The sequence below is a fragment of the Mobula hypostoma genome, chromosome 4 (assembly GCF_963921235.1).
Source record: "Mobula hypostoma chromosome 4, sMobHyp1.1, whole genome shotgun sequence".
Classification (NCBI taxonomy): Eukaryota; Metazoa; Chordata; class Chondrichthyes; order Myliobatiformes; family Myliobatidae; genus Mobula; species Mobula hypostoma.
Window position 1 is genome coordinate 18,017,966 of NC_086100.1, and position 17,108 is coordinate 18,035,073.

At 43.1% G+C, this 17,108-nt stretch overlaps 1 protein-coding gene across 4 annotated transcripts in view; it reads right to left on the reverse strand.

Moving 5' to 3' along the window:
• Window positions 1–17,108, reverse strand: part of tsc22d2 (TSC22 domain family 2) — a 136,431-nt gene that overhangs the window by 29,234 nt on the left and 90,089 nt on the right. For all 4 annotated transcript variants that reach the window (XM_063045361.1, XM_063045362.1, XM_063045359.1 and 1 more), the window contains one exon: window positions 7,877–7,928. In XM_063045361.1, coding sequence (XP_062901431.1) covers window positions 7,877–7,928 — 52 coding nt within the window. The remainder of the gene's footprint in view (window positions 1–7,876; window positions 7,929–17,108) is intronic.

Below are 17,108 nucleotides of genomic sequence, written 5' to 3' on the forward strand. Positions count from 1 at the left end.
GTGTACTCACTGTGACTAGTGGAGAATATAGGATATACCCCGAGCAACTACCCTGCCTATAGTTGTGGTTGACAGGCAGCATGTCACTTGCAACAGACACCAGTCTCCTGACCTACCATGATTACCTATAGCTTGTCTACATTAGTTTCTGGTCAGCATTAAAGAACACAAGAACAGGCCATTCTGCTCACAATGTTGTGTCAAGCCCAAAAAATCAGTAATCAAATGGCCACTAAACTAAATCCCTTCTGCTTACACAGTGTCCACATCCTTCACTTTTCCTCATTCACGTGTCTATCTAAACATCTCTTAACAGTGCCTAATGTATCTTCCCCTACCACCACCCCAGGCAGTGCAATCCGGGCACCCACCACTCTGTGTACAAAAACTTGCCTCTCACATCTCCTTTGAACCTACCCCTCTCACCTTACATGCTATTAGACATTTCAATTCTGGGAGAGAGATAATATCTGTCCACTCTATCTATGCTTCTCACAATCTTATAAACCTCTATCAGCCTCCGCCACTCCAGCGAGAAAAACAACGTTCGTCCAACCTCTCGTTATAGCACATACCCTCTAATCCAGGCAGCATCTTGGTAAACCCTTCTGCGCCCTCCTCCTAAAATGGGGCAACCAGAACTGTATGCATACTCCAAATGCTGCTCAACTTCAGCTTTATAAAGCTGCAACATAACTTCCAGACATGTGAACTCAATGCCTCAACTAATATGTCTTCTTAATCACCCTATGTGTTCACTCATAGGGAGCCATGAACTTGAACCCCAGGATTCCTCTGCTCATCAACACTTAACATATGGCCGGGTTAAACTCCATCTGCCATTTCACCGCCCACATCTGCAACTGAAATCCTGTTGTATTCTTTACCAGTCTTCTATGCTCTCCACAACACCACCAGTCTTTCTATCATCTGCAAACTTACTAACCCACCCAGGTCATTTATATATATCCCAAGCAGCAGAGGTCCCAGTACAGATCCCTGAGAAACACCACTAATCATAGACCTCCATTTGTGAAGATGACATTAGCAAGACATGGTGATGCTTTGCAGGCAGCAAACAAAACTAGCATCAATTCTACAAAATATACTTCTTTGAAACTATGATCATTGCAATCTGTAGCCTGTAATTTCCTGCAGGGAGGTGTGCTTTTGAACTGTCTCTACGACCTGCCATTTTTGTGGTGTCCTGAAACATTCAATGAAATGGGCCTTTGAGGAGGTGTGCTCTCTAATCTAGTCAGCTCTAAATTGCACCCTCTCATTTCTGTCCTGTGAAAAATGAGCTGGCTGTTAATACCTCATCTTATACACATCAGATACTTGGATGACAAGCTCAAACACATCTATTCTAAGGACCGTCTAAGAAGGGATTGAAGGCAGATAAATCCCCAGGGCCAGATGGTCTGCATCCTAGAGTGCTTAAGGAAGTAGCCCAAGAAATAGTGGATGCATTAGTGATAATTTTTCAAAACTTGTTAGATTCTGGACTAGTTCCTGAGGATTGGAGGGTGGGTAATGTAACCCCACTTTTTAAAAAAGGAGGGAGAGAGAAACCGGAGAATTATAGACCGGTTAGCCTAACGTCGGTGGTGGGGAAACTGCTGGAGTCAGTTATCAAGGATGTGATAACAGCACATTTGGAAAGCGGTGAAATGATCGGACAAAGTCAGCATGGATTTGTGAAAGGAAAATCATGTCTGACGAACCTCATAGAATTTTTTGAGGATGTAACTAGTAGAGTGGATAGGGGAGAACCAGTGGATGTGGTATATTTGGATTTTCAAAAGGCTTTTGACAAGGTCCAACACAGGAGATTAGTGTGGAAACTTAAAGCACACGGTATTGGGGGTAAGGTATTGGTGTGGGTGGAGAATTGGTTAGCAGACAGGAAGCAAAGAGTGGGAATAAACGGGACCTTTTCAGAATGGCAGGCGGTGACTAGTGGGGTACCGCAAGGCTTAGTGCTGGGACCCCAGTTGTTTACAATATATATTAATGACTTGGATGAGGGAATTAAATGCAGCATCTCCAAGTTTGCGGATGACACGAAGCTGGGTGGCAGTGTTAGCAGTGAGGAGGATGCTAAGAGGATGCAGGGTGACTTGGATAGGTTGGGTGAGTGGGCAAATTCATGGCAGATGCAATTTAATGTGGATAAATGTGAAGTTATCCACTTTGGTGGCAAAAATAGGAAAACAGATTATTATCTGAATGGTGGCCGATTAGGAAAAGGGGAGGTGCAACGAGACCTGGGTGTCATTATACACCAGTCATTGAAAGTGGGCATGCAGGTACAGCAGGCGGTGAAAAAGGCGAATGGTATGCTGGCATTTATAGCGAGAGGATTCGAGTACAGGAGCAGGGAGGTACTACTGCAGTTGTACAAGGCCTTGGTGAGACCACACCTGGAGTATTGTGTGCAGTTTTGGTCCCCTAATCTGAGGAAAGACATCTTTGCCATAGAGGGAGTACAAAGAAGGTTCACCAGATTGATTCCTGGGATGGCAGGACTTTCATATGAAGAAAGACTGGATGAACTGGGCTTATACTCGTTGGAATTTAGAAGATTGAGGGGGGATCTGATTGAAACGTATAAGATCCTAAAGGGATTGGACAGGCTAGATGCAGGAAGATTGTTCCCGATGTTGGGGAAGTCCAGAACGAGGGGTCACAGTTTGAGGATAGAGGGGAAGCCTTTTAGGACCGAGATTAGGAAAAACTTCTTCACACAGAGAGTGGTGAATCTGTGGAATTCTCTGCCACAGGAAACTGTTGAGGCCAGTTCATTGGCTATGTTTAAGAGGGAGTTAGATATGGCCCTTGTGGCTACAGGGGTCAGGGGGAATGGAGGGAAGGCTGGGGCGGGGTTCTGAGTTGAATGATCAGCCATGATCATAATAAATGGCGGTGCAGGCTCGAAGGGCCGAATGGCCTACTCCTGCACCTATTTTCTATGTTTCTATAAGTAGGTTCTATGAGTCAAACTGACTGTCTTTACAATGGGCTAGAGATGTTATGATAAAGAAGATGAGAGTAAACAGGTCATTTTAGTTAACTTTTTTTTTATCAATTTCCAGCAGTAAATCAATTTGCCAGCAGGAACTCCTGTACTATTTACAATCTTGTACCCCCCAAAAAAAAGAATGTTACCAGTAACACAGCATTTCAACCGAATATCAAAAAGGTAAGCAACACACACAAAAATTGCTGGTGAACGCAGCAGGCCAGGCAGTATCTATAGGAAGAGGTACAGTCGACGTTTCGGGCTGGGATCGCCAGATTTCCTCGAGTCTGTGAGCAAAAAGGTAACCTAATTTTGCCATATAATTGCCAGGAAATGCCCACTGCCAAGTGTCTCAACACTTAACCTTGATATTCACCATTACCCCCACATCCTGCATCAGCGTCTCCATGGTGATGGTGCAGGATGTAGTAGTGTGGACCTCCATGACCAGATACACATTGTGTATCTGAGTCAGATACACAACGGCCACAAGCACAGCTCAGAAGGTAGGTAACCTCCAGTAACTGCCTGACTTCTACCTACCTAAAGGCATTCCATCAAGAATATTGCATGTCATAAATGTGTACAGTAAGCCTGCCCTCATAGTAGTGATGCTGAGTATAAAGGTCAAGAGTTAACACTGCTGCAGTAAAACTTTGGTTAGGCCACATTTGGCATATTCTGGTTGCCTCGCTATTGGGTATCGGGGCTTTGGAAAGAGTGCAGAGGTGGCTCGCCAGGTCGTTGCCTGGATTGGAAAGTATTACCTAAAGTACAAGGTTGGACAAACTTGGATTGCTGTCACTGAGGGCAACCTGACTGAAGCACATAACAAAAGAGACATTGAAAAGCATAGAAAGGCAGGGTTTTTCTACAGTGTGGTAATGTCAAATACCAGAGGTCACAGCTTTGAAGTGAAGAGAAAGTTGAAGGGAGATTTACAGTGATTGGGCACTTTATTAGGTTCAACTGTACACCTGCTCATTAATCAGCCAACCATGTGGTAGTAACTTAATGCATAAAAGCACGAAAACATGGTCAAGAGGTTCAGTTGTTGTTCAGACCAAACATCAGAATGGGGGAAAACTGTGATCGAAATGACTTTGACCATGGAATGATTGTTGATGCCAGAGTAGTTTGAATATCTAAAAAAAAACAGCTGATTTTCTGGGATTTTCATGCACAAGAGTCTCTAGATCAGGGGTTCCCAAACTGGGATCCATGGCATAAAAAAAAAGGCTGTGAACCCCTGCCCTGCTCTAGAGTTTACAGAGAATATTGCAAGAAACAAAATACATCCAGTGAGCAGCAGTTCAAATAACCACCGGTCACAGCAGTGGCGTGTAGAATCATTGTTGGTGCCAGACGGGCTGGTTTGAGCATGACAGAACTGCCTGATATCCTGGGATTTTCACACACAACACACTCTAGAGTTCACTGAGAATGGTGCCAAGAACAGAAACATCCAGGGAGCAGCAGTCCTGTCGGCGGAAAAGCCTTGTTAACGAGAGAGGTCAGAGGAGAATGGCCAGACTAGTTCAAGCTGACAGTAACTCAAATAACCACACGTTACAACAGTGCTGTACAGGAAGAGCATCTCCGAACGCACATGTCAAACCATGAAATGGATGGGCCTCAAACATAAGCTCAGACGTCACTTTATTAGGTATTCTAGGCACCAAATAAAGTAGTCACTGAGTATACATGGCAAGTCATTTTTTAAAGGAACAGTGGTAGGTCTGTGGTACACACTACCAGGGAAGTGGTGGAATCAGATACTCTATGTATCTGAAAAAAAAACATTTGGTACCCTCTTTGATATTATTGGCTAACTTACCTTCATATTTCATCTTTTCTGTCCTTAGTTTTTAAAAATTCGCTTTTTATTTTTTTAAAAGCTTCCTAATCCTCTCCATCATGCTTCAACTGATCTCACTTACTGCAATTTTGTCCTATCATCTGCCTGTCCTTCCTTGGTCTCACTGCACACTGCATGGAGGAGGAGAAGACGGTGGCGTGACGCAGCGCACGCAGCCACTTCGGTGGTGATGTCTGTTATTTGTCAAGTAGGGGACCATGCACAATTCTGATTTGATGGAGACAGACGTGAGAGTACGGAGGAACATTTGGAGAAACTTCTGATGTTTTGCTGCTGCTGTTACTGTGTGGTCTGGAATCTCCGGAGAAGGCCCCGAATCCTCGGCTTGCTTGTTTTGGCAGCCAGGACGAGGTCGAAGGCGCTCGAGAGGCTGTATCAGAGGGGCTGGTCGGAGGTTCGAAGTTTTCGGACAGATGGACTCAGTGTCGGCTGTTGTCGGGTGCTTTCAATGCATTGGCAGTTGTCGGTGCCTGGAGGTTTATGGCAGGGAGTTTCTCCCTTTGCTGCCTGCTATCAGCGACTCGGGAGTCGACCGACTTGGGACTTAGAGACTTTTTTTTAAAACAGTGCCCATGGTCTGTTCTTTATCAAATTATGGTATTGCTTTGCACTGCTGTAACTATATGTTATCATTATGTGGTTCTGTCAGTGTTAGTCTTTGCTTTGTCCTGTTTTTCTGCGATATCACTCTGGAGGAACATTGTATCATTTCTTAATGTATGCATGCATTTCTAAATGACAATAAATGAGGACTGAGTGTTCTCATAATCTAATCTAGTTGTATACTAATTGCCCCATCCTCAGCACAATCACTCCAGTTCCCATCACCCTGCTAATTTAGTTTAAATCTTCCCAGCTCTATAAAAATATGCCTGCAAGGATACCAGTTCTCCTCAGGTTCAGTTATAACCCGTCCTTTTTGTACAAGTCATGCCTTCCCCAGAAGAGATCCCAATAACCCAGAAATTCTGAAACCCTATCCCCTGCAGCAGTTCCTCACCTATTCATTTATCTGTATTATCCTACTCCTGCCCTGACTATCACATGGTGCTGGGAGTAATCCACACATTACTACCTCTGAACCTATCTTATTGGTGCCAATGTGCCCAAGGCCACTGGCTGCTCACCCTCCCTCTTGAGAATAATCTGCAACCGCTCTGGATCCTAACACTGGGAGGCAGCACACCATCCTAGCATCTCTTTTACAGCCACAGGAGTTCCTGTCCATCATTCTATCTACAGAGTCTACTATCACTTTGCTCTACCTGACTTTACCCTTCCCTGCTGAGCCTCAACTGGACACCGACCTCACTGCTGCCGCTGTGCCCTGAGGGGTCAATCTGCTGTGACCATCCCTGCCCTCCCATGCCCCCAACCAGTATCCAAAGGAGTATACTCATTAAGGGGAATGGCTACAGGAGAATCCTGCATTGACTGCTTAATCCTCTCCTGTCCATCTGCTACCTGAAGCCTGCACTGTGGGTGTGACCACCTCAGTAAATTCTCATCTGTGAAGTTTTCAGCCTCCTGGATGGTCCCGAGTACATCCAGCTCCAATTCCTTGTCAGTCAGGAGCTGAAGTTGGGTGCACTTCCTGCAGATGTAGTCATCAGGGAGGCCATTAGCACCCTGTATTCCCACATGTAACAGGAGGAGTACTCCACTGCCTGAACTACCATCCCGTTGTACCTTTGGCTCCAACTTCTTCATGCTTAAGTTCTTATTAAAATTTGTTGAAATCCTCCCCCATTTACCTTGATAACGATAGATCCAACAAGGGAAGTAGTTCATTATCCAAGTCAAAGCAGCTCTCTTGACCCCATCCACCTCTTCCAATACAATAAGAAAAACAGCAGATATTTGCTGAGGCTACTGCAACACCATCTACCTTTCATATGACCTCCACCACCAAGAACTACAGCACGCAACCGGGAATATCACCTCCTTCAGGCTCTCCTCACACATACAATCCCCATTTGGGAGCATTTAGTTACCGTTCTATAAATTTGCTAAGAACGTCTGCTGGAAAAAGAATTTCAGGGTTGTATGTGGTGATATGTATGTACTCCGATACTAAATTTTACTTTGAATTTGTTACTTTGAACACCATCCCTTCAACTCTGGGTCTAAATCCCAGAGCATCCCATCATCTCTAATGGAGAAGGACTGCAGCACTTCAGGATGGTAGGTCACCACCGCCTTTAGGACAAACTGAGACAGGTGAAAAATGCTGCCCTTAGCAGTGATACCTGCATTCCATAAAATTAATTAGGATAGCAGTACAACAGATTTATTTTTATTGTGGGCTTCACAAAAGCTGACAGTAGGAGTTAATATTTGTATTTTTTTAAAAAAACGATATTAATACCTAATCAATAATGGTTGCTCTGCTCCTTTCTTTGGACAAAATTTTATTTTTTTTAATTAAATGCAAACACAAAGAGATTCTGCAGATGCTAGGAACCTTGAACAACACATACAAAATGCTGGAGGAATTCAGGTCAGGCAGCATCTATGGAGGGGAATAAAGAAGTCTACGTTACGGGTTAGCAGCCTTTATCAGATTAGAAAGGAAGGGGGCAGAAACCAAAATAAGGGGTAGGAGGAGAAAGAGGGGAAGGAGTACAAGCTGGCAATTGAGGGGGGAGGTGGGTGCGTGGAGATGAAGTAAGAAGCTGGTAGAGGATAGGTGCAAAAGGTAGAGCTGAAGGAGAAGGAAGCTGATATGAAAGGACAGTGGACCCTGGGAGAAAGGAAAAGGAGAGGCATCAGGGAGCTAATGGGCAGGTGATGAGAAGAGAAGGGGCGAGAGGATAACCAGATTGGGGAATGGAAAAAAAAAGAGGAAGGAGGCAGGGAGAAATTACTGCAAGTTAGAGAAATCAATGTTTAATTGAATAAATTCAAACTTATTTGAACTTGCAAAATGCAAACTGGAAACAAATTGAATCTTTAGGGGTAATTTGACTCACCATGGCCTGTTCTATTTTGTTGTCGATTGCCACCACACTAGCTCCTGAAGCACTGTAACAGAAAAAGTGCACCATGATTACAGAGTTCAGCATTTCCAGAAGCTTCTAAATGAGACCCCAACCCTTTACAGCATGCAATGTTACAAAATGAGAGACTGGTAAAACAATGCCTTGCACAGTCACTGCAGATGGTAAGCTACTTAACTGTCCTTTTAAACGTGAAGTAAAACAAGCAAAGACTAGATATAGAAATGAGATTTAACGAGTCTCCCACCCCCCCCCCCCCAATTCCAACAGCTTTATTCAAACTCCACTACAGCCATACTTTATTGATTTACATTTCTCAGTACGTGAGACATCCGGACACCCTGCTACCATCAAGTACACATTATTTATGACAGCACCAGTAGCAGTATACCGTTCTATATTTAACTATATTTATTAATTCAGGCCCTTCTGGCCCAACCAGCCACCTATTTCACACAAGCCTAATCACAGGACAATTTACAATGACCAATTAACCTACTAACTAGCACATCTTTGGTCTGTGGGAGGAAACAACACGGTTCATGGGGAGAATGTACAAACACCTTATAGTCAGTGCTGGAATTGAACTCTGAACTCCAGAACAGCCTGAGCTGTAATACTGGTACATATATTTCACTATGTACTTTATGGTAACCTGTACACGTACATAATCCATTTATCAATTAATATTATTGTGTTAGTATTATTTTATGTGCTGTGTGTGATACATGCATTGTGTTTTGCATCTTGGCTCCCGAGGAACACTTTCGTTTGGCTGTATACACGTGTACAGTTGAATGACAATAAATTTAACTTGATGTTTCAGCAAAATCTTACCATGTATCGTCAAATTTTACGGCAGTTCTTTTTAAGAAACTTATGCAAGAACAATACTTCAGCCCATTATATTGGATATTGAAAATATTGTTTGACTTATTTACAATTCACCAGAATTCAATCTCAGTAAGATGACAAGTTTGTTTTTTCAACTTGGGATATTGAGATATACATAGGCAAGTGGCAGCAAGCTCTATTACAGCAACACCAGCACAAAGCAGTACGACACATTAGGACCTCAAGGTAACATGAATAAATGTTTACTACAACCATGTATCAGTTTAATTTTGATATAAAAAAGTGATTCTGGTCAGATGCCAGTATAGTAAATGTTTAACATCTGAGGTACGTCATCAGTTTATCAAAGTTCATAGGAAACAATCTGCGTTGAGCTGTCGCGAGCTGTACATTTGTACAAACACTTCTCTCAGCAAAATCTAATATAAATCATATAAAGGCACAAACTTTGTTTTATCCCCCATTTTTACCCTCCGTAATGCAAAGTGCTAGAAAAGCTCAGCAGGTCAGGCAGCACCCATGAAGAGAAATAAACAGTTGTCGTTTCAGGCTGAGACCTTTCATCAGGACTGGAATGGAAGGTAGAAGACAGAAAAGGTGAAGGGAGAGGAAGGAGTACAAGCTGCAAGTGATAGGTGGAACCAGGTGAGAGTGAAGGTGGGTGAACTATGGGGATAAAGGAAAAAAGCTGGAAGTTGATAGATGGAAGAGGTAAAGGGCTGGAGAAGATAGAATCTAGTAGGAGAGGACAATAGACCATGGAAGAAAGGGTCGGAGGGGCACTAGAGGGAGGTTGGATTAGTGGAAGAGTTATGTTAGTCCATATTTCCAGAATCTCCAGTGTTTAAGATTAAACCTGGGAAAGCATCAAAAAATTTAGATCAGAGTGCCTTTATCTCACACCAGATTGGTCAGCACAGTGCCACAGAGCCTGTCTCTATGATTATTGCAACTTAAATCTTCTACTCTATCAGAAGTTCACTGATGTACCATTTTACACTCAAGCACACTTCCTTTAATTGAAAACAAGATTACTGGAAGATCTCAGCAAGTCAAGCATCATCCATGGAGGCAAAGGGACGGCTGACATTTAAGATCAAGGCCCCACATCAGGTCCAGGAGTGTAAAGGAAAAGCAGACAGTATACAGAAGTGAGAGTGAGGAGGTGAGGCTGAGGTTGGTGGAACACGATGGGCAGATGGAGCCAGATGCAGGAGGAAGGGATGAAAAGGTTGAACAAAGGGAGAGGAAACCGAGGGTGGACCAGTAGGAATGGGGAAAATGAACAAGGGGTGTGGTTTACCTGAAATTGGAAAATTCAACACTCGTATCAGTGGGTTCCGGGCTACCTAAGCAGAACATAACATGCTGTTCTAACCCACAGCAGTGGAGAAGGCAGGGGACAGTCCTGAGGAAGGGTCTCAGCCTGCAGCATCAACTGTTTAGTAATCCTTCCAAAGATGCTGCCCAAATTGCAGAGTTTCTCCAGCATATTGTGTGTCCTTATAATATTTCACTGATTGAGCTCATTTCAAGTTTTTTTTAAAAAAAAACAAGTTTTAAGAATCTAAACTCTTAGTCTCAAAACAGCATAGAGTCAAGAGTCACTGGATAATCTTTGCTCTCCATCTCAACTCTTACTCACCCTTAAGATCCCATCAGCACTAGTCCCGATCATTGGAAATCTAGAAGCAAGGACTATGGAACAAAAGGGCAAGCTCAAGCATGTTCTAATGCTTTGGAAAAACTTGAGTCACAACACCGAATATCCAAATCAAAAAGGTCACAATTTTATACACAATCTGGTGAATGTTACGCAGGCAATTACTCTACATAAACAAGGTTACTGAGTGATGGGCAAAAGAATTAGAGTAATGAGAAAACTAAATTGTAATTTCAAGCTACCCTCCATTTTTCCTTCAGCAATATGCCCATCCGAGAGACTTTGAAATGTCCCTAATGTATCTGCCCTACAACCACCCTGGCAGTGCATTCCATGCACCCACAACTGTGGGGGGAAAAAACTGTCCCTGACATTCTCTATACACTTCTAAAATCACCTTAAAATTATACCCCCACATATGACATTTCCACCATGGAAAATATTCTGCCTGTTGTACTCTAACTGTGCCTCTAAATGTGGTCTAACTAGTCTTATAGAGATGTAACATGACCTCATAGATATTGAACCCAATCTCACAACTAATGAAGTTGAACAGACCATGCACCTTTCTAACTACCCTATCAACTTGTTAGGATAGTTATTCCAAATCTTCAATACCCTTCACAGAATAGGAGAACAAAGAATACTGAGGCTACAAAAGTGGAACCTATGTGTACTAAAGACATGAACTCCACAGCAAGTCCTGCTTCTGACCAAACTCTTCCAATACAACCAATTGCTTAATGTGGAAATTTCCTCACTATATCCCAAGCACAAAGGATAGGATGAATCCAACCTGGCTGCTTCTTGAAAAATTAGTCTACTTTGAATTACCAATAAATTAATGAAGGCATCAAAGGCAGCATTACAAAACATGGACCAAAGAGGTGAACTCCTGAAGGGAATTGAAAACAATTTTGCTTGACTGTACTTAAACCAAGTATAACATCAAAGAGAAAACACCACAATGGTTGGAGTCATCGCTCACATAGGAAGTTGACTGTGATTATTGGAAGTCAATCATCCCTGTCCCACTAGCATTCTTTAGCATAGTTTTCTAAGCCAAATCATCTTCAGGTGCTTTGCCAGAAGCGAGGATCTTCACCAATGAGTCTGCTGGGCAATGCCATTCACAGCTCCTCAGCAAATGAATCATTTCATTCAGGCATGCAGCAAGTTCTTTGAGGTGGTGACCCGGCATATAGATGAGGGTAGTGCAGTGGATGTGATCTATATGGATTTTAGTAAGGCATATGACAAGGTTCCACACGGTAGGCTTATTCAGAAAGTTAGAAGGCATGGGATCCAGGGAAGTTTGGCCAGCTGGATTCAGAATTGGCTTGCCTGCAGAAGGCAGAGGGTGGTGGTGGAGGGAGTACATTCAGATTGGAGGATTGTGACTAGTGGTGTCCCACAAGGATCTGTTCTGGGACCTCTACTTCTCGTGATTTTTATTAACGACCTGGATGTGGGGGTAGAAGGGTGGGTTGGCAAGTTTGCAGACGACACAAGGGTTGGTGGTGTTGTAGATAGTGTAGAGGATTGTCAAAGATTACAGAGAGACATTGATAGGATGCAGAAGTGGGCTGAGAAGTGGCAGATGGAGTTCAACCCAGAGAAGTGTGAGGTGGTACACTTTGGAAGGACAAACTCCAAGGCAGAGTACAAAGTAAATGGCGGGATACTTGGTAGTGTGGAGGAGCAGAGGGATCTCGGGGTACATGTCCACAGATCCCTGAAAGTTGCCTTACAGGTGGATAGGGCAGTTAAGAAAGCTTATGGGGTGTTAACTTTCATAAGTCGGGGGATAGAGTTTAAGAGTCGCGATGTAATCATGCAGCTCTATAAAACTCTGGTTAGGCCACACTTGGAGTATTGTGTCCAGTTCTGGTCACCTCACTATAGGAAGGATGTGGAAGCATTGGAAAGGGTACAGAGGAGATTCACCCAGAATGCTGCCTGGTTTAGAAAGTATGCATTACGATCAGAGATTAAGGGAGCTAGGGCTTTACTCTTTGGAGAGAAGGAGGATGAGAGGAGACATGATAGAGGTGTACAAGATAATAAGAGGAATAGATAGAGTGGATAGCCAGCGCCTCTTCCCCCGGGCACCACTGCTCAATACAAGAGGACATGGCTTTAAGGTAAGGGGTGGGAAGTTCAAGGGGGATATTAGAGGAAGGTTTTTTACTCAGAGAGTGGTTGGTATGTGGAATGCACTGCCTGAGTCAGTGGTGGAGGCAGATACACTAGTGAAGTTTAAGAGACTACTAGACAGGTATATGGAGGAATCTAAGGGGGGGGGGCTTATATGGGAGGCAGGGTTTGAGGGTCGGCAGAACATTGTGGGCCGAAGGGCCTGTACTGTGCTGTACTATTCTATGTTCTATGTTAAGACATTCAGGAAGGGAATACTATATGGCAAGTAACCACAAAAGTGCTACTCAACGGCCATCATCGACAACAGCATCTGACTCCCTATGGGCCAACAGTGGTGCCATTACCAATTATTGTACTGCATTTACACGACTAGAACCTCAAGTGAATCAGTGACCACTAGAGTCCTTCAGTGGGAAGGTATCTGTCGCAAATCTCAGACCTAGTATTTCAATCAAAAACTTTCCGACATCTGCAGGCCATGTGATGGAACACTCTTCACTTGCCAACATGAATGCAGCTTCCAACAAGTACCTCAGCACCACTCAAGAAGACCTTAACACATAGGAGCATAGTCCATTCGGCCCAGAGTCTGCCCTGCCATACTATCATGGCTGATTTAAAATCCCTCAACCCCATTCTCCTGCTTTCTCCCTGTAACCTTTGAAACCCTGACCAACCTAGAGCCCGTCAACCTCCTAATTAAATATTATTATACCCAATGACCTGGCTTCCAGAGTATCTGTGGCAATGAATCCCACAGATTCACCAGCCTCTGGCTAAAGAAATCCATCCTCATCTCTGTTCTAAAGAGACGCCCTTTGATTCTGAGGTTTTGCCCTCTGGTCCTGGACTCCTCTACTATAGGAAACATCCTCACCACATCCACTCTATCCAGACATTTCAATATTCAAAAGGTTTCAATGAAATCCCTCCTCATTCTTTAAAACTCCAGCAAGCACAAACCCAGAGTCATCAAACGCTCCTCATATATTAACCCTTTCATTCCCGGGATCATTCTCGTGAACCTACTCTGGACCCTCTCCAATGCCAACACATCCTTTCTCAAAGGGCCCAACGCTGCTCACAATATTCTCAGTGCAGTCTGATCAATACCTTAAAGTTTCAGCATTATTTTCTTTAATTTGCATGCCATTTACTACATTAAGATTGCTCCCTCCATCAACGCTCGTTGCATTTTGCAGATGGTGCAAACTGCATTACGGCTACTGGGCTAGACTGCTCTAGTAACAATTCCCAAACTGGATTCTTAAACACCAAAGGACAAAAGCAGAAAGCATATGGAGGTGGAAAGGTTCTCTTAAATCTCACAACATTCTGACCTGAAAATAACTCACTTTCCTTTTGCCAGTGGGTTTAAATCCAGGAACTTCCTTGCCCAACGGCGTTGTGGAAGTACCTTCATCGGGAAGACAATAAATGAAGGTGGCCCAAATCCACCTTAAGGGAAGATGATCCTCCCCCAAGCCATCAGACTCCTCAATACCTAGAGCCTGGACTGATACCAACCTACTGCCCTCTACTGTGCATATTGTCTTGTTTAGTATTTATTGTAATGCCTGCACTGTTTTGTGCACTTAATGCAGTCCTGGGTAGGTCTGTAGTCTAGTGTAGTTTTTGTGTTGTTTTACGTAGCTCAGTGTAGTTTTTGTATCATTCATGTAGCACCATGGTCCTGAAAAACATTGCCTCGTTTTTACTATGTACTGTACCAGCAGTTATGGTCAAAATGACAATAAAAAGTGACTTGACTTAAACGCCCACATCTGTAGAAAGAATTAAACCCAAACAACAGAGACAATGAGTTTCAAAATCCCGAGAAACGAAGCACTGGGAGGAATATGGGGATACAGGTTCCTGGCCCGTGATGCAGTTTAAGGAAAGCCCAAAGTAAAATACAACAAGGAAGTGAAACAGTGACTTTATAATTCACAGGGACTGAAAAACTACCACAAAAAGCACTGAATGTACAACTAAAATATACAATTGTTATTCAAATATTATGCCTACATATCTGAATACAGAAAGCTGCACATTTTGGAAATTCTAAATTGTTTAAAATGATTTGCAGATAATTCAACCAGGTCAACAGCTGCAAGATTGTTTTAACACTGAAAATGAAATCAGAACGGCAGAAAGTTTTCCATTCTTCACTAGCAGTGTAGTTGCAATGTACTGAGAAGTCAGTTTCCTTTGGTGAAAGATTTCACGAGAAATCCAAGTTGAAAACATTTAGCCAATCAGATGCACATCTAGTAACAAAACGGGATAATCTACAATCGCTCTGTCAATTAGTTGCACAGAACATATAGAACAGAACTACAAACACAATTCCCCAGTACAAATGTAGATGCATGTGTAATAGCACACAAGGGCAACATCCTGATACAGAATCCAGTGGCAGCACAAATACGAAAACAAAATACAGGTGAGCAACTGGCATGCAGAGACCTTTAAAAAAAAGTGCAGCTGCACTAAAGTGGCTTCTGCAATTTTGTCTGTTTATACTTAGGTACACTCATTTATCTAAATATTCACAATTCTCTTTTCTTTCATAAAACGCTTGGAATTCTTGGCTACATGTCCCTATTCCCACCTCTCCTTCAAAGGCAATTATTGCTACCCCACAACTCTTTCCTTTCTGCCTTCATTGTGACCACTTTCAGTATACTAAATGCTTAGACACTCATTTAAAATGAGCTCCATAAGGTTGTGAAATGACTAGCTAGTGTCGCTTAAAACCAAGACACTCAAATGTGCAGAGCTCCTATAGTAGTCCTCTCACTCTGTGGAAAAGTTAGTATAAAGAAGAAGAGGGAGTTGTATGAAATGTATAGGAAACAGGGGGTAAATCAGGTGCTTGAGTATAAGAAGTGCAAGAAAATACGAAAGAAATCAGGAGGGCAAAAAGACATGAGGTTGCCTTGGCAGTCAAAGTGAAGGATAATCCAAAGAGCTTTTACAAGTATATTAAGAGCAAAAGGATTGTAAGGGATAAAGTTGGTCCTCTTGAAGATCAGAGTGGTCGGCTTTGTGTGGAACCAAAGGAAATGGGGGAGATCCTAAATAGGTTTTTTGTGTCTGTATTTACTAAGGAAGCTGGCATGAAATCTATGGAATTAAGGGATTCAAGTAGGGAGACCATGGAAACTGTACAGATTGAAAAGGTGCTTGCTGTCTTGAGGAAAATTAAAGTGGATAAATCCCCAGGACCTGACAGAGCGTTCCCTCGGACCTTGAAGGAGACTAGTGTTGAAATTGCGGGGGCCCTGGCAGAAATATTTAAAATATCGCTGTCTACGGGTGAAGTGCCAGAGGATTGGAGAGTGGCTCATGTTGTTCCGTTGTTTAAAAAAGGATCGAAAAGTAATCCGAGAAATTATAGGCCGATGAGTTTAACGTCAGTAGTAGGTAAGTTATTGGAGGGAGTACTAAGACAGAATCTACAAGCATTTGGATAGACAGGGGCTTATTAGGGAGAGTCAACATAGCTTTGTGTGGTAGGTCATGTTTGACCAATCTGTTGGAGTTTTTCGAGGAGGTTACCTGGAAAGTGGATGAAGGGAAGGCAGTGGATATTGTCTACATGGACTTCAGTAAGGCCTTTGACAAGGTCCCGCATGGGAGGTTAGTTAGGAAAATTCAGTCGCTAGGTATACATGGAGAGGTGGTAAACTGGATTAGACATTGGCTCGATGGAAGAAGCCAGAGAGTGGTGGTAGAGAATTGCTTCTCTGAGTGGAGACCTGTGACTAGTGGTGTGCCACAGGGATCAGTGCTGGGTCCATTGTTATTTGTCATCTATATCAATGATCCGGATGATAATGTGGTAAATTGGATCAGCAAGTTTGCTGATGATACAAAGATTGGAGGTGTAGTAGACAGCGAGGAAGGTTTTCTGAGCCTGCAGAGGGACTTGGACCAGCTGGAAAAATGGAGTTTAATACTGACAAGTGTGAGGTATTGCACGTTGGAAGGACAAACCAACGTAGAACATACAAGGTTAATGGTAAGGCACTGAGGAGTGCAGTGGAACAGAGGGATCTGGGAATACAGATACAAAATTCCCTAAAAGTGTCGTCACAGGTAGATAGGGTCGTAAAGAGAGCTTTTGGTACATTGGCCTTTATTAATCGAAGTATTGAGTATAAGAGCTGGAATGTCATGATGAGGTTGTGTAAGGCATTGGTGAAGCCGAATCTGGAGTATTGTGTTCAGTTTTGGTCACCAAATTACAGGAAGGATATAAATAAGGTTGAAAGAGTGCAGAGAAGGTTTACAAGGATGTTGCCGGGACTTGAGAAACTCAGTTACAGAGAAAGGTTGAATAGGTTGGGACTTCATTCCCTGGAGCGTAGAAGAATGAGGGGAGATTTGATAGAGGTATATAAAATTATGATGGGTATAGATAGAGTGAATGCAAGCAGGCTTTTTCCACTGAGGCAAGGGGAGAAAAAAAACCAGAGGACATGGGTTAAGGGTGCGGGGGGAAAAGTTTAAAGGGAAAAT